The sequence below is a fragment of the Callorhinus ursinus genome, unplaced genomic scaffold (assembly GCF_003265705.2).
Source record: "Callorhinus ursinus isolate GAN/ISIS: 27379988/994484 unplaced genomic scaffold, GSC_fseal_2.0 scaffold25, whole genome shotgun sequence".
In the NCBI taxonomy this organism is placed as follows: Eukaryota; Metazoa; Chordata; class Mammalia; order Carnivora; family Otariidae; genus Callorhinus; species Callorhinus ursinus.
The window spans coordinates 9,546,384-9,563,587 of record NW_027397087.1 but is presented as its reverse complement, the minus strand read 5'-3'; the positions used below and the strand labels follow the sequence as shown (position 1 = coordinate 9,563,587).

The following is a 17,204-nucleotide window of genomic DNA, read 5'->3' as shown; positions in this document are numbered from 1 at the left end:
AATGACCCCAGGTGACCGCCGCTGGCTGTACCTGTGTAGCTGGGGCAAGTACCGGCTGCAGAGCCTTTGGAGGCTCAAAGAACTGTAACCTGTCCATCTGTTTCTATGTTGAGGCCCTGGGACCATGGCGTCAGTGCCAGGTACCCGGTATGGGGGCTTCTGGGTGCCGTCATCCTGGAGCCAGCACAACGCCTTGGGCTGCTCCAGTCCCTTCTGGGCCCCCAGCAGCCTCTGCTTCCTGATGATTCTCTCTAGCTGGAAGGAGGCCTTTCTTCGCCAGATGTCCCGCTGTGCTGCCCGAAGTACGTTCCTGCGCCCAAGCTGCAGTCGCACCTCCCTCTTCTGGCTTCGGACCAGTGGGTTTAGCAGAGTCTCAGGATCTGCCTGAAGCCAAGCACCAGGTGGCACACAGGCCTCGAGTTCTTTCTCTACCACGTGGTCTTGCTGCTGCTGCAAGCCAGCCAGCCAGGTCTCTTCTCCGAGCAGCCACTGCTGGTCTGGGAACCAAAGACTCCCTGAGAGAAAGTCAGCACCTCCCTCCCTACCCATGCAGCCTAGACTCAGACACCTCTGGCTGTGGCTGGACATGAATGGAGGGAAAGTGCTGGCCAGGGTGATGTGGTGGATGAGGGCTACCGGGACCCCTTACCACAGGGCTGGGGAAGGAAGCCCCTAGGCCTTAGCACATGCTGGGGCAGGCAGCAAAGCATGGATAAATGTGTACGTGAGGAGAGAGCAGGGGGTCCATCACTCTGAGGGGCAGTAAGGAAGGTAGCTTCCTTATTCTTGCTTCCAGCCCCTCATAAGAGCCTCTGGTTTCTGAAAGAGGGGAGAGAACACCTAATATCGAAGATTCCATCATATCACAAAGAAAACAAAGGAGAGAATAAGGAAGGATGTGGAAATATGAAAATGAAGAGATGAGAAGGTGAAGCAGACACGGTGAGCACTAGGCACCTACTGTCTTTAATTTGCCGGCTGATGTGCGCCTGGTCCAACTCCAGATCCTGTTTGGCTCTAATCTGTCCCGCTAGGATTTGCTGCCTCAAATGCCCCACGTAGTGCTGCTGCTGAATCTGGGCCCTGTGGGGCGCCTCTCCAGCCCTCAGCAGCTGGTGGTCCTCGTCATTCTGCTCTTCTAGCACTCTCCTATCACAGAGGGGCCAGGGTTACCCAAGGGAAATGCAAACCCAGTTCAGGACAAACCAGTGGCAGTCTAAGCCTTTCTGAGAGCCCTGAATTCAACAGGGCAGAGTGGGCTTTGAACTTCTGGCAACTTACACATAGGCATGCTGTCATAGGCAGTTCATGATGTCACAGTGCAGGAGGGGAGAATGGTCCTTAGACTAGCATATTCTTAGACTGTGAGTTGACTAGAAACACAGGTTCATTCTGGTTAAGGAAAGTGACCAGGAAAGTAAAGCAACTTTAAAAAACACAAACATTTTAGCTAAATCAAGAAGCTTTGTCCTTTAAAAAAGAAAAAGGTCTGCTTAAAACCTGCTGGAAACAGAGTAGAACAGAAGCTCCAAACATTGTGGGAATGGAAACTCTACTACTTGTTCAGAGATTATGATTCCATCTCCATTTTGTGAAACAGAAACCCTCTGTGACCTGGGAGTAGGAGACAGCCAATCTAGAGGAGAGAATTTATATGCACACCACACCTGTGTGTGTGCCTGGAGACCCGGAGGAGAGCTAGTCTCCACTTGAGCGCGGTTCTCAGTGAATGAGCCCAAGAACAGAGTTCAAGAGTTTTAGACTCTACCATAACTTTCAGAAATACATGCTGAAGTACTTACTGGTGAAACTGCCTGGGATTTATTTAGATCCAGTCGGGGAGAGCAGGGGAGAGTGGAAAGGGAGTGGGAATATAAATGAAACAAGATTAGCCATGATTTGATGACTGGTTGTATATTTGGAATTCTCCATAATACAAAGTTTAAAAAGAATTCTAGATTGTAGTCATGCTTTATTCTGCCATCAGGTTCTTATGTGGCCATGGATGAGTTAGAGCCTTCCTCTGAAGACTGACAGCTTCTACCTGTGTGGCTTTTCCTTTGGTCACACATGGCCTCCTATGCAAGGACCTCACAGCAAGGTCTCTCCATCCCTGTCATTCAGGTTTTTAAAGGAGCCAAGTGCACGGCGATTCCAGGTGGTGGGAGTAGGGAGTGACTGGGAGGGACTGGGATCTGCTGCAAGCTAATAAAAAAGCCCCAATCTGCCCTCCCTTAGCCAGCCCTTAGACTTCATTCTGGTCCCAGGATACCATGCCTCTTCAAGGCTCACTTAATAACTTACACTACATAGTCTGAGCAGTAGTACTCTAGGGGGTTCACCTGGCTTACATTTACTACTTGGTAGAGCAGAATGAAATCACAGAGGGTTTATCAAAGCAGAGGTCCATAAACGATAGCCCATAGGCCGAATGTGGCCCACTGCCTGTTTTTGTGAATAAAGTGTTATTGGAATACTCATTTGCTCATGTATTATCTAGGCTGCTTGCATAGCTGCAGCAGAGACTGTACGGCCCACAAATCCTAAAATATTATCTGGTCCTTTACAGAAAGTTTGCTGCCTCTGCCTTAGAAGAAACTGTGATTTCTTAATGCAGCCTTCAGAGGAGAGTGAAGGATGAATGGGGCGGGGGGTGTGGAGGGTAGGTAGGAGGTGACATGATAGCAATCTCTTCCCCGGGAAGGAGGCTATGAGGTGACTCAATCTACAATGGGTCCGAGGACTTGGACAGGCCCAGATACTTGAGTATGCTCAGGGGAAAACTGGCACTGACTGCTATGGGCAAAAGGCCAAATACACACACTGGAATGTACAGAAAAAAGGAAAAGCACCCTTTGTCACATGTAAGGCAAAAGACTAGGGACAGCAGTTAGAATAGAAAACCAGTTTATACCAAACAGATAGAAAAGGCCATTAATGGGAAACATTTTATACATGTATTTATATGTATCATGCCTGCATTACTGCTCCAAATTTTGTCTGACTACAGACATGGCTGAATTACAAACATGACCATCAGAAGGTCTTAGACAAACCCAGCTAAAGTCCAGACCATCAGATGCAAAGAGCAGGAAGGGCATCTTTATTCTTAATTCCCAGAGTATTCACAACTTCCTTCTCTCCCTGTCTCCCAATCCTCAGATTCACAATTTGCTTCTCCAGAGCAGACAACTCCCTCTACCTTCCCCCAGCAGTGAGCCAGTCAGCTCCTGCGGACCCAATGCAGCTTCCTTCACAGCACCAACAAGACCTGCAAGGGGAAGCTGTCTGGGATGATCACTAGAGACACAGCACATTCACCTGAGATGCCACATGCCAGTAGACTGAAAAATGGCTCCTCTGCTAAGCACATCAGTCAAATGTGCTTTTCCACCCAGAAAGCAGGTGGGAAAAAAAAATACCAACATTATGTTACATATCCAGGTAGATTACTACTGGCAAGTCTTCAGTTACCTGCCAGCCAAGGACCTCTGTCAGATGACTGCCCTTCATCGTGGGTAGCTCCAGCATCTCCCCGCTGCTGCCTGGTCTCCTGCTTGCCAGGACTCCATCACGCCCTCCCCCACCCTCTCTCCCAGGCCTCCCAGCTGCTTCGAGGCCTGACAGCTTCTGCAGCAGAATGCAGCAGTGTGTACTCACTAAGGCAGCAGTGGCGGCAGCAACAGGGTGTCCCAGGCTCTAAGCACTTAAGGTTAAGCCCCCAAAATTCCAAAGGGGAAATGCAACAGTTTTCGAGGACAAACTCCTCTCTGGTCTAGATCACTGCTGCAAAGGGTAAAAAGAGGCAGACTGGCCAATCTCCTCTGGCTCTGGAGTTAGCTCCAGCTTTGTAGGCTCCCCATGAGTGCTCCTCCAGAGAGAAAAACAAGGGAAGAAAATTCTAGGACAAGGAGAGGCTTTAGAGCCAACCCCACCAGAACAGATGAGACTCTCATGGAGACACAGCCACAAATCCAGTCTGGCAGCCCAGCTGACAACAGGCAGTTTTCTCCTCTCTCACGGGTTCTCTCCCCGGTCCCTCTGCCCAATCACAGGCTTGAGCCCCACTCCACCCCACTTCCACCAGGGCCTGGCACGCAGATGCTAGCTACGGGAGCTGCATAGGACCAGCCCAGCCCACAGGCTCCTGGAGTTGGTGCTAAAGAGTGGAGGCAGCGAGTGGGAGAGGCCTTGATTCTCCAATCCCTCTCTGTCCTCTCCAAATGAAAGGATGCATTCTTGGTGTTGCTGAAAGGTCACGTCAGTGCCCATGTGCCAGAGAGCTGAGAAGACCTTAAAAAGGCAGGAGAAGACCCATGTTCTCTAGGGTGGATGGGTCAGCTGGGACAAGGTGGGAGGCACAAAAATGAAAGGGAGGCTGTGTACCTGGGCAGCTCTGAACAAGGGCCTCCAGCAGCGGGGCTGGCAGCGTCAGGTATCGTGCAAAGCACTCCACATGTACTTGCTCTTTCAACCCCTATCACACAGATCTCTTGGAGACAGATGGTAGTATCCTTACTTAGGCTGAGCCAACAGACTCGGAGACTCAGTAACTTGCCTAAAGCCACACAGCTTTTACTTCAGAAATTCAGGACGTGATGCAGCTTTATCCAACTCCAACGTGACTTTTCAATATCACAGCTCGTTAAGCTGCAGGGCTCTCTTCTCTGCACACCTGTGAACTCTGGGAAAGACAGAGCTCCAATGCATCTTCCCAGCAGAAACCAGACCTAAGACAAGGCCTCCTTTCATGACTGCACTCTGACAAAACAAACGCTCCAGCTACTCCTTAATCCGCCCTGGCCTTGATACACTCCAGTTGTGTCACCTCTCCCACCTTCCCTGTCACTCCATAGAGTCCTCCGTCATGCAACACTGGGGCCATCCTGCCTTAGACTCTGCCTCATCCTTCGGTCCTTAGCAGCCCGCACGTGAGGACTTGCCTGCTGTTCATGCTCCCTGCATCACAGCACTTCTGCTCCTACGTCTAAGGCCCCTCACCACCAAGGTCAGACCCAAAATTGTCGTCAGCTGCCAGCAAATGCTCCTGGCCTGAGAAAAGAACAGCTAGATCCCTCTTGAAGGAACCAGGGGAAAGGGCCATCAGAACCCCTCCAGAGCCCCGTGCTCATGGTGCTGGGCAGCCTCCTGGGTCTCACAAACACTGAGTCTCCTGCTGACATTTTCTATAGAACGTCCCCAGGTCAGAGGCTACTTTGACTTACAGGAAGGATACCACTGTTCCTAGTATCCGACTTATAAGACATGTAGATCTGGGAAGAGCATTCTATGTAGAAATGGATCAAGAATGACTATGAAGAGGGTGCCTGGGTGGCTCAGATGGTTAAGCGTCTGCCTTCGGCTCAGGTCATGATCCCAGGGTCCTGGGATCGAGTCCCGCATCGGGCTCCCTGCTCCTTGGGAGCCTGCTTCTCTCTCTCTCTCTCCCTCTGTCTCTCGTGAATAAATAAATTAAATATTTAAAAAAAAAAAAAAAAAAAGAATGACTATGAAGAAGAAAAGTAGTTGCCATCAATCACATAGAAAACTGACTCCATGTTTCCATGGTCACAATGCAGGCGAAGTGGGTATGAGAGGGCAGAACCCCAAAATATTTGCATATTGTTCCAGGAGTTTCTGACCCTCTTATGTGTAGTTCTGAACCCTTGGTATTGAGAAAAAAAAAAAAAAGATTCTCAGTCCCATACTCTCTTTAAAAACCTGGAGGAAGCCATAGTCCTGGAAGTTGACACACCCTATGAACTCACACACAGGCAGTCCAGAATTTAAAGGGGAACACAGGGAGGTAAGTTCAGAAGCAGTCTCAAAGATACGTATGAACACGTCACATTCAAGTCTTGACAGAGGAAAGTGGCCGTAGGAAACATCAAATGATATACTCCTTTCAGTGATGAACAAAGTTACAATACTGAACAGGAAATGAATGAAGGCCAAGACCGCTTCCTTGCCAACAACAAGCTAAGCAGCTAGCTCGGGATCCCTCAATCACTTGCACAGGCCTCACTCACTCACATTCACCTCCCCCATCCGGCTCCATGTTGTAAGAGACTAAGTAAGAACAGTAGGTTCCACAGCGGAAGGAGCACATGTTTCTCACCTTTTCTTCCAAAGCAAAGGGCAGAGACCCAACCGGGAGGCAGTGACATCCCCATCCAAGTCCAACCATTCCAAAGAGCCACTGCCACTGACAGCCTCTCCGACCTGGGAACGAGGAAGAAAAGCAGTGAGGCTGCTGTCACCAGCCCCATTCCAAGAGAACGAGACAAAGCTCAAACTTGTCCCTCAAAAAGGAGAAACAGAGAGGCTGGCAGCCACCTTGAAACCAGAGCACACTCACCTGCCTTCTCTGCCGCAGGACAGCGGCCTCTGCTGGGTGGTTGAATCGGAACTTCTGTGCTTTCCCCAGAGTTATGACTGCTCCTGTGACAGAGACAGGTGAGAATTAATCAACAGCTCACGTTCTGAGTATATATTATGTGTAGGGCACCCCTCTGGAAAACAAAATCTTGCCCTCAACAAGTTGATAACTTAGGTGAGTAAGATTCACTGGATATCTCACAGCATATGTACTGAATTAACAAAATGAATAGGAGGAGTTCTGCTACTCCAAGGGAAAGCAAAATGAGTTCCCAGTGGAATAGTGAGGGAATGTTTAACATTAGATTAACAATAGTAGTATTAGTAATAGGTTAACAATAGTAGTAATAGCAATGATGATAATGAGTATTTCCTGGGTGCCAAGAACTGTGAAGAACATCATATGAACTAGCTCATTCAATCCTCACAACAATCCTCTTATGGTTTTCTTACAGATGAGAAAACTGAGGTTCAGAGACCTTCCCAAGGACACAGGTACAAATTTCAGAGAGTCATTCTCCACCCTGGAACCCCAGAATTGAGGCTTCTTTGTTTATGGGAAGAGGGTGGTATTAGGAAATCTTCACATCTCTGAGTGCAGAGGCTGGGTGTCCCAACTTTAAAGCCTGCTTCAGGGAGCTCTCTGGATGTGGCCCATGAGAATGGAGGGAGTCCATCCCTCATCCTGGCATAAATAGAGCTATAAGCAGTCTTACCTTGGGTCAGACGACAGGAGGCAGTGACCTCCCGGCCATTGACTGTGCAGCGGGCCCCCCGGGCAGGTCGCAGAATGACTACCCCACAGGCACTGGTGATAGTACAGTGGTCCCTCTCAATCCACTGCCCCTGCAGGACTATACAAGAGATGGGGGTCAATGGGGTGGAGAGACAACCCAGGGAAACACCCCTTCTATGAGATCAGAATCCACATCTGGAAGATCTTAACATTATGACAAGAGAGGAAGAGCCACCACCTGAAACCACCCAGACCTGGATCCTCCCACCGTGTGGGACTCCTCCTATCATGTCCCTGACCCACGACCACAACGTAGAAACAAAACAGGAACAGTCCCTTGATCTTCAGAGATATCTTCTTCTCATCAGAGCATCATCAGGCTCCTCTAAAGAGACTGGTCACACATGACTACTTGCCACAGTGCCAGACCCAAATGTTCTAGCACTTACCAATGTCCTGTTCCTGGTCTGAGTCAATCCTTCCTATTTTTGTTGTCCCTTCCTAAAGGAAAACACAAAGCCCTTTTAACAAGAGTAAAAAGAGACACAGCCTGCCCCCAAAGCAGAGTCTACCTGTTGGAGTGTTACCACTGTCTTCCCATGCCCACCCTGGCATTTTCCACACCACTTCTCAACTTTGGTCCAGGCTGTTCTGACTGCTCTGCCCACTCACTGCAGCCCAGGAAGCCCCTGAGAAGGCGGGGGGGGGGGGGAGGGACATAAGAAAGCAGCACCAGCTCTTGGCAAAGTCAACAAGTATTGGCAAACTTTCGTCTGTCCCACAGCCTGATGTTAGGGAACAGCCATGACCCACTGGTCAGAGACTCCCTAGTCTGAGAAAGTGGGCACACAGGCAGAACTTTCCTCCAGGGACTAAGGTTGGTACGGTCCAAGTCTGGTCCATTTAGTCTCAAAGAGACACAAGTTCTATGAAGATGTACGGAAGCACAGGATTTTTACCTTCTTGGTTGACAGATGAAGTTCAACAGATACCAGATGCTAAGAAGGGTAAAGCACAAATAGGAGAAAAGCATATCTAGAATCAAAAAGGACTGGAAGAAAGTATAAGAGAGGAAGGGAAACTGGAGTTAGCATAAACGAATCACTGGGTTAGTAGAAGACAGGGCCTTTTGGCCCTTGGATTATGGCAATTCTTTTAGGAACACATACCTCTGTTTGGGGAAGGCAGCAACATGACAACAGAGATGCTGAGTTTAGATACATGTTTATCATGTATTGAAAAACCAATCACTATGTCCCAGGCATTGCACTGAGTGCTTTATAGACATCTCTTACTTAATCCTTAAACAACCTAAAATAGTTATTATCTCCCTTTTATATAAGAAGAATCTGAAGCTGATGGGGAAAGTTGTCCAGGGAACCTATATACTAAATAGGAGAGCCATGGCTAGAATTGAGGTCTCTCTGGGCCTGAGCCCATGCTTGTCCATCCTCACCATACCACCTCCCTGGTAGCTGATGTTTTTGAAGTGAGCAGAGAGTTCCCTACTAGGCTTCACTGTTAGCAGTCAGAAGTGGGCGGTCCCTGCAGCTCCCCTAAAATAGCTGGTGTAAAGGCAGGCTCCTGGAAGTAATGAATGAGACTCTGACCTTACTGGGCTTGCACCCACAGACAGCCAGAGCCCAGCCTTTCCTGCTCAGCCACTGAGGACCACATAAACAAATGGATGCTGGCCTCTACAAACACCACCAAACAAAACTGAGGAAAAGGGGTCAAGACCTCTCCTGCCAGTTCATGATCAGCCCTGATGATGAAATGCATTCCTTGCTAAAAGATAAGGTCACAGCCTATCACAACTCCTACCTCTACAGGGCAGAGACCACCACAAAACACAATGGCATCTCATTTAACAAGGACTTAGTTGATGCCTGTGCTTGCTGCCCCCTCTGCTTATTTATGCAGAGAGAATTAATGGCACAAGGCAATTATGAGAATGAAGTCCAGGATACCAGTAACCTGTGCTCCACCCACACTTCCCTCTGTCCTCTTCCCACCCAAGGTACTTCCCAAGGTGACCAAAGGGAAAAAAGCTTCCTGGGCATAGACAGGGATTAGGTCTGTGACCAAGACAGCAATGCAAACAAACAGACAGAGATCCTTGAGCAATTACTGCTATACTATTACCCAAACCAGGATCTAAACAAACAAAAAGGGAGAAAATGGGTATATAAAATGAAGAATTCCAGGATTGGAACTAGATTGAACCCTCATCCCTCAGGTTCACTGGAAACGCATCAAGGAGGGGGCACCGCCCTCAGTGCACACAGATTCTGCAATGAAAACCAGCACTCCTGCGTTTGGATGAGGCCTGCGCTCATCCCTTGTCTCTGGTTCAAGCTCAGTCCTGTCCTTCAACCTTCTGATGCCACCCTGAGTTCTAGCCCTTGAGTTCTAGCTTCATCTGCTCGCTCCACATCCAACCAATACAGCAGATCAGCTCTACTCAGATATTAACCCTTTTAATCCACCTGGTCTCTTCCTGACCTCCAGCCTCTCTCCTTGGTTCTAATAGGATTGACAGCCTTTGGTATTTAGATCTGTTATTTAGGTAACAGCCACTTCTGCCTGAGGCATTTTCACCGAGCGAATTTAGACTCACTGTGTTGAAAATAAGCTGCTTTAACTTTCTGAGAGGCTCGGTCTCTGACAACTTCCCTAAGGGCTTATCCTAAAATGAGCGCCTTTTAATATCTCACTACCAGATGCAGGACAGCATTAGAAGCCTGACTTCTCCAGAGATAAGAGCAGCAGTTTATGTATCCCCCATAAACTCTGTTCCTTTCAAATGGCAGCTGGGGGCAATTAGGAGAATGATGATTGGATTTTCAGTGAGCATAGGGATTTTGGCCACATAAAGTATGTTCTGCCAACCACAGGGAGACAAATATTTTTGATGAGGACAGGATATGACTGACCTACCAGTGGGGACTAACTCTCAAAATGCTTCATTTAGAAATGAGGACCTGCCTCCATGTGACAACCAGGTGATCCAGGTCTTTCTTGGAAGGCAGGAGCTTCATTCCGACTTCTAGATGGCTGCCTGCTGTGCCCTGCCCCACCCTGGCCCACCAGCTCTCTGGGCTCTCCCTCATGCTTTCTTTAAGCTTTCTGCATCGACTTTCATTCTCCTCTCTTCCTTACCCGGTAAACCTAGTAATGGAGAAGCAGGAGGTGCACTTTTTGTTGACTTGAGAGTTGAGGAGTGGGGAGGTATTAGAAGGAAACTGTTTCAGATCTTGATCCCCTCTAGCCTCTGAAAGCTGTCTGTGAGCAGCCTGGATGTGCAGAACTTGGGAGTGCCCATGGTATTTTGAGGTTAGGATTTCACTCCATGTCTGCACTCCTGTCCTTCAGGAAGCCAGAAAAGGAATATAAGCAGCACCTTTCTTACTTTAAAATGAGGAGATTAAATCACAGAGAATGAAAGTAAGTTATCTAAGAGCACAGTGGCAGCCACAGAAAAACAAATAATTGTTCTGATTTCCAGTCTTCTGCTCTAATTATACAAAAGCAAATGAATCACGATTGGTTGGCTAGCCCAGTTTCCTGAGGGCAAACCTAAAAGGCAGCTCAGTGGCAACTGGCTCAATTCATAGATGCATGGCTACTGCCGTCAACTTCTCTGTTTTTGACCTCTGGGGCCAGTGGCTCAGGAAAAGAGGGAATGCACCAGCCTGCTCACCTTGAGGTGATAGAGCACGACACCTGTGCTGAGTACGTCATCCTCCAAGGCCATTAGATGTGGCAGGCTGGAGTCAATGACCACGCCAGCCCTCCTCCTGTTGATGTCCACTCTGTAATGTTCCACGAGGGCCTTCCACTCATTCCACTTCTGGGTCCAGTCTTTAGTCAGCTGGTCTATCTGCAGAGATGGAGGAGGCGGTTTTAGACACCCCGCCTGTGGAGCAGACTTAAGGTCAGAAGTCATCTTGGTCTGATTCCTCATGGCATTCCTTCCTCACTTTCCTCAGTGTTACTATTCAAAGCTTTTGCACCTCCTCTGTGAGCTGTTTTCTAACATCTCTTCAATAAGCAAGTATTACTTTTATAAATAGAAACTCCCTCCGTAAATGTTATTTTTAAAGTTTTCTGCAACAAGCATGTATTGTTTCTATAAAAAAAATGCCATAAATGTTATTTTTTAAAATTAATTGAGATGTTAGTCATATATCTATGTTTATAATTCCCCTTTCCCTATCCCTCTTCTATGTGATCCATACTGGGAATAGTTTTATGACCCAACACTTCTTTCCCAAAGTGCAGAACCTCAAATCCTAATATAAGCTTGTATGGGGCTCAAAGATACACAAAGCATCAAGGGGAATCTCCTCAGAACGAAGACTGTAAGAAACTGGTCTGACAGTTGTCTTAATAGTTGTTACCTTCGGCGGGGCATTGACTGCAGTGGGCCATGAGGGATCTTGGGTAGCACCAGTAGTACTGTATTTCTTGATCTGGGTGGTGGTTACATGGCTGTGTGCACTTTGTGGAAAATCCATTGAATGCTACTATGTTGTATTTTGTGTTTTTTGTATTTTGTGTATTTTATGTTTCTGCATGTCCATCATATTCCAATAAAAATTCTATTTAAAATTTCTAAAAAAAGAGAGAAAGAAAAACTGGTCTGAAAGACCAGGTAATAATAACAATAAAATATTGAGGGCTTACTGTGTATTAGGAACAGAGTTTAAAAAAATATGTAGAGGCGCCAGCGTGGCTCAGTGGGTTAAGCATCTGACTCTTAATTCCGGCTCAGGATATGATATCAGGGTTGTGAGATCGAGTTCCAGATCGGGCTCCACACTGGGCGTGGAGCCTGCTTAAGATTCTCTCTCTCCCTCTACCCCGCCTTAAAAAAAAAAACATGTATATATGTATACATGTGTATACATATGTATAAACACACACACACACACACACAAAATACAGCAAGTTAGAGGCCTTAAGGTAAGGCCACCTGGGGAACGTGAATTAACAACGTTGAATGTAAGGTACTTTTTTCTTCTTTTGGTGGAAATGGATGCCCAGGCAGGAAAGTTAGCCCGGGAATAGAAGAACTGAGGAAGCAGGAAAAGGACCTGGATTCAGCTAAGTACTTGAGAAGAAACAAAGTATGACAAGTTTAGGTACAAGTGTTTTACATACTCTAGAAATGTTATTTTTAACATTATACTCATTGAGTTGAAGTTTGCAAAGAGTGAGACTACAGGGTACCCATGAAGGGCTGGGTTGGATAAGGACCTGGCAAAGGTGAGCAGCAGGGCAGTCTGGCTTACAGTTTAGCCTGCCTGGTTCAGCTACCTGGAGGTACCGCTGAACACACCTCCCCTTCTGGCTGGCTTTCATCACCTACCCCTTTACTGCCTAAGGTCAAAGGCCAGCAAGTGGCAGATTCAAGTCCAGGTCTGCCAGAAATGTATAATGTAAAACTGCTAATGAGCTTGGAATGATTCTGACTCTGTACTTCATCTTTTATGTATACAGCAGTAATATTTTCTGAACCAAAAATCAGAACATATATTTAAGCACAGAATTTTTGAGAAATGTCTGGATGTGTGATGTAGTCCTAAAGTTTAGTTTGGGTAACAAAATACTGACATAGCCAGGATACTTTATAATGTATAATGATGATGCAACAGAATACTGGGAATTGGGACATTTGGGTTGTGGTATCTAACTCTAAAATGTCACCAAATAATGCCTGCCATCTCTTCCTTGTAAGTGTCTCCAGGAAGCACCATTTAATCTAACCTCCCCATATGTCTTGTCCTCACCCTCATGGAGTCACAAAATTAGTCTCTTTCCTGGTTGATCTCTCTGCTTCCAATCTTCCCTCCCTTCAATTCATCCTACACACAACTGTCATATTAATTTCCCAATATACACTTTCATTATGTCACCAAACTGGTTCAAGAAGACATGATTAATATTGTGAATGTCAAGTCCAAACTCCTAAACTGGCCCTAACCTTACCTCCACTACTCTCTGCCATATCATTAACCCCTAAGAGAACAAAACAAAGAAAGCCAGTTACCAGCCCCTAAGGCAAACTCATTCCCCACTCAAAGCTCAATGAAGACAAAAACTGTCTCTAAACTAGATAGAAACTCTCTGTCCTCACAAGGGAGCAGCCATGACTCAGGAATAATGGAGGGAGATGAGACCCACTACCAGGGTGATGCAGAGCATAACTGGGTCCACCCAATTCACCCACCTTCAATTCATTCTGGAGAACCAGCTCCTTCAGATTCTCATCCTTTTCCTCATTTAATAGACTGTAGTTTCTCTGCACAAAGAGACAGATGGGCTTTGTGGGTCTCACCCTTACTCTTATGAAGGAAGAGAGGGGCAGATAAAGAAAAGACTTTATCATTAAAATCAGAAACAAATCAGAAGCTTAAATATTGGGGTTCACATTGGTACAAAGAAGGAAAATTCGAAGAAATTTTTCTAGAGGGCCCCATTCCTTGAATCCACCTACACACAGAAGAAGGGCCATTTAGGCAAATGCCCTTTGGACAACAAAAATGATATAGTGGCGATATCCACCCCATCTGAAACTACTCAGGTAATCAGAGTCATCCATGTCCTGTCTTTGCTCCTGCCTCTGTTCCACAAGTGTCCCTTAATTGGAAACATGAAATGCAGCAGGGCTCTGATTCTATGCAGAAGAAAAGCAGGTTTTGGGGAACAGAAAAGTTCTGATAGCCTGAATACCAGTTCGAAGCTCAGCAGCATGGCTTTGAGTCTTCCAATCTCCTCCCTGAGTTCTCTGATCAGTTTCATATTTGCATCCTGAAACACAAAGAACTAGGTATCACAAAGACTGGTATCAGGCCCCAACCAGCTCTAAGATGCTACACAGAACTAGTTTGGAAAAAGTGGTTTACTCCTTTGGAGTAACTTCTGAAACAGTCTTCTCAAAGTATGGTCCCAGAACCACATCAACTCCACCTAAGAACTTGTTAGAAATGCTAATTCTGCTTCCCCACCACCCACCAAATCAGAAACTCTTGAGGGCTGGGGCCCAGCTGTGGTGTAACCAATCCTCCAGGAGGTGATTCTGATCTACACTAAAGTATGAGAATCGCTGCCCTTGAGCAGGAGGTTGATGGGTAACACAAGTGCCAGCACATGTGTAGGTAGTAGATGCTCATCTTCCTGTAATGTGACTAAACTTAGTACCTACCTAATTACATTGCCTTCTAAAACAGTCCACAGATGGGCTATATAGGCCTGGCCACCAGTTTGTGATCCCTGCCCTGAAACTTTTCACTGAAATTGCAAAGCATATTTTTTAAATTTCTCATTATTACTCCTTTTCAAAACAAATAAATTCCTTAATATGCCCCTTTTTAGCCTGAAACAGAGGTCACTGCAGTTTGCACAGAAAAGAAATAAAATATAAACATACATCAACATAAACTCAAAATAAAAGCAGAGAACACAGAAATTTTTAAATGATCTCCCTTAGGGTGGCAGTGGTACACCAAAGATCTTAAAAGGAATGGTCTCAGAGAAATATCTAAAATAAATTATTCAAAAAGGCAACTGAATTAAGTCAGCAGAGATATGAGAGAAGGGTATGACACTGAAAGAAAGAATTCCACTCCATTTTCATTTGGCAAAGTCAGGCAAGTTGGGGTGAGGGTGAAGAGAGAGAAAGACAGAAAAAGAAAGAAGGGAAGGAAAGGAAAGGAAACAAGAAAGAAAAGAAGGAAGGAAGGAAGGAATTTAAAAAATGAGAGAATAAAAGAACTTAGTGTAAACGATACCAGACCAGGACTTTAAATGAAGGTCTCACCTCATTTACCCGTGGCTTGTTGATGATGTGTTTGGCATTGGATGCATACCTCAGTGTGCTCATGGTCTCACTGTAGCAAGTGTGTGCAGGAGACACAGCTGAGTTAGAAGGAGAAAGTTAAAAACCACGCCAAGCCCTTCTGACCCAGCCTGTAACCACTTGCCTTACTGCTACCATCCATGCTGTATTATGAGACCCTTAATGAAATGGGTGGTCATGGCCCTTTCTCTGAGGCAGAATACCAGTCCCAACACAGAACCAGCTCCAGCATCCCACTCACTAGCAACCATGATAGTTTTGGAGTTGCCTCCAAGACTGTCCTTCAGCAGCCATGTCAACACGGAGTCCCGGTATGGGATGTAAGACTGCCTCCGGGAGGGCCCCACTCCACTGCTGGTCCCAGAAGGAGAGCTAGGGATCCCACTGTCACCACCATCACTGGCTGTACTGTTGAGGCTCTGGCAGCTGCTGAATGCTTGGGAATTCTGGGCTTTAAAGACAACAAAATAATAAAAGTGGAAGAAGAAAGGAACTGTGAAACACATGCATTAAAACAATGGTTGGAGAACACAAATTTAAGTATCACACTTTGTAATCCGTCTCTGCATGACAGAATGCTACAAGTTTGAATCCTGAATTAGACTTTGGACTCAGAACACAGACTATCTGAGCTACATGAGTTTTCAGTCTCCCTTCTTCTTGAAATGAGAGGGTTGGGATGATGACCACACAGTGTTCTCAACTGCAGACAAATATCAATATTTATGGCCTCAGTCAGAAGGTAACTTTATAAAAAAAAGAACCTTGTAAATGTCTACCCCATTTTCATAAAATGAAAATATGTGAGTTATTTTCCAAAGTCTCCCTCCCACTCTGATGATCCGGTCTATCAGCAAAATACCTAAGGTGGAGATGACAATTCCCAGAGTCACAAGAGACTTGTTGATATTGGCTCCTTCAGTAATGCGGTCCTTACAGTAACTGGGATTTGCTCTTTCACTAAAACAGTCAATGAAAACAAAAATAAAAGCAAAGAAGAAGACACTGTCCTTATAATGTTGAAAGACACTATCCATTATGATGTACATTATATAAAAAGCTCACATGATAAATTCTTTTTAGAATTCACTACCAGAAAAAGTATTACCATCTTGTAATGAACTGGCATTCCTCCACTTCTTGGGCAATAGAAATCAAATAATTCATTATATTTTCTTTATTTTGGCTGCCAGAGCACTTTTAGCTAACTGTAATGCTCATTTACAGTAATGATATTAGCATCAATATGCCCAATCTTTGTTTTAATTTCATCTATTAATGGCTTTATCATTATCTGTCAACTGTCAATGGGAAATATTAAAAAGTCATACTTCCAGGTGCCTGATATAGTTTCTTCCAGACAGCACTTCATTTTCCCCCCAAAATGCCAGAGTTGCAGCTGACAGAGATAACACTTCATTTTTAATGGAATGATGTACCATATTAATAATTTAGCAGTTTTAAAATATGAAAATTTGCTTTATCTCATCTCACACTTTTTTTTTGTGACATTATCCCCAAGACTTTCTTCTTTCTGGATATACATGTGACTACAATTCACGCTTTCTTCTAAAACTTAGGAAGTCGTATCCTCATTGCCGCAGAATTTTTAAAAGATTTCTTTTTTTTTTTTCCAGTAACACATAGGGCTGCATACAATTAAGACAGAGAAAAAAAGTGCACTAACTCAGTTACTTCCACTTAGAGCAGTGTTTTTTGATCTTGGCTATAAACTGGAATCACCTGGGCAGCTTCAAAAAATTACTGAAGACTGCACTGCCTCTGACCTCACTAATAATGAGGTTTATTTGATCAGAGATGAAACCAAGGCACTGAGAATTTTTAAAGGCCCAGGTGATTTTACTAGGCAGCTAAGATTTAGAACCCTTGACATAGATTTTTTTTAGCTCCTGGAAAACTATAATTTCTTAACATAGCATTCAAAAAATTGTGGGTTTTTTTGTAATTTTCTCAGGATGATCGAAATGTGAAAAAAGATGGAACAAGTTTATTCCCTGTAAAATGGGCAAGAGCAAGGTCATTGTCAAGGGATTAATTCCCCTTGGCTTTGAAATCCTAATTACCTGCCTGCTAGGTCCACAAGGTTGATCTTGCTAGCAATTTCAGAGGGGAGGTTGTTCTCCAGGATTGCCTAAGGGAGAAAACACATTTAAAGCTTGTCATTTGACATGAACAGACATTCCTGCAAAAAAGATATCCAAATGG

At 45.5% G+C, this 17,204-nt stretch overlaps 1 protein-coding gene and 1 long non-coding RNA gene across 4 annotated transcripts in view; one reads left to right on the top strand and one right to left on the bottom strand.

Annotated features, from left to right (window-relative positions):
- Positions 1–17,204, bottom strand: part of STARD9 (StAR related lipid transfer domain containing 9) — a 136,083-nt gene that overhangs the window by 39,755 nt on the left and 79,124 nt on the right. The window contains exons 10-23 of one of the 2 annotated variants that reach the window (XM_073876879.1): positions 17,063–17,130; positions 15,841–15,938; positions 15,220–15,429; positions 14,940–15,037; positions 13,853–13,930; positions 13,350–13,421; positions 10,818–11,033; positions 8,074–8,112; positions 7,564–7,615; positions 7,095–7,232; positions 6,359–6,441; positions 6,119–6,222; positions 962–1,149; positions 32–497 (exon numbers count right to left, since the gene is read on the bottom strand). In XM_073876879.1, the coding sequence (XP_073732980.1) occupies positions 32–497; positions 962–1,149; positions 6,119–6,222; positions 6,359–6,441; positions 7,095–7,232; positions 7,564–7,615; positions 8,074–8,112; positions 10,818–11,033; positions 13,350–13,421; positions 13,853–13,930; positions 14,940–15,037; positions 15,220–15,429; positions 15,841–15,938; positions 17,063–17,130 (1,910 nt within the window). Of the gene's footprint in view, positions 1–31; positions 498–961; positions 1,150–6,118; positions 6,223–6,358; positions 6,442–7,094; positions 7,233–7,563; positions 7,616–8,073; positions 8,113–10,817; positions 11,034–13,349; positions 13,422–13,852; positions 13,931–14,939; positions 15,038–15,219; positions 15,430–15,840; positions 15,939–17,062; positions 17,131–17,204 lie in introns of those variants that run through there. The other variant, XM_073876880.1, reaches the window with a different exon arrangement.
- On the top strand, positions 1,991–7,557 carry LOC112832806 (uncharacterized). 2 transcript variants are annotated; one of them, XR_012373602.1, is made up of 4 exons: positions 1,991–2,101; positions 3,163–3,405; positions 6,834–6,873; positions 7,231–7,557. It is a non-coding gene; the product is annotated as an uncharacterized lncRNA (long non-coding RNA). The 2 variants fall into 2 exon arrangements; XR_003210466.2 differs by having other exon boundaries at positions 1,991–2,158.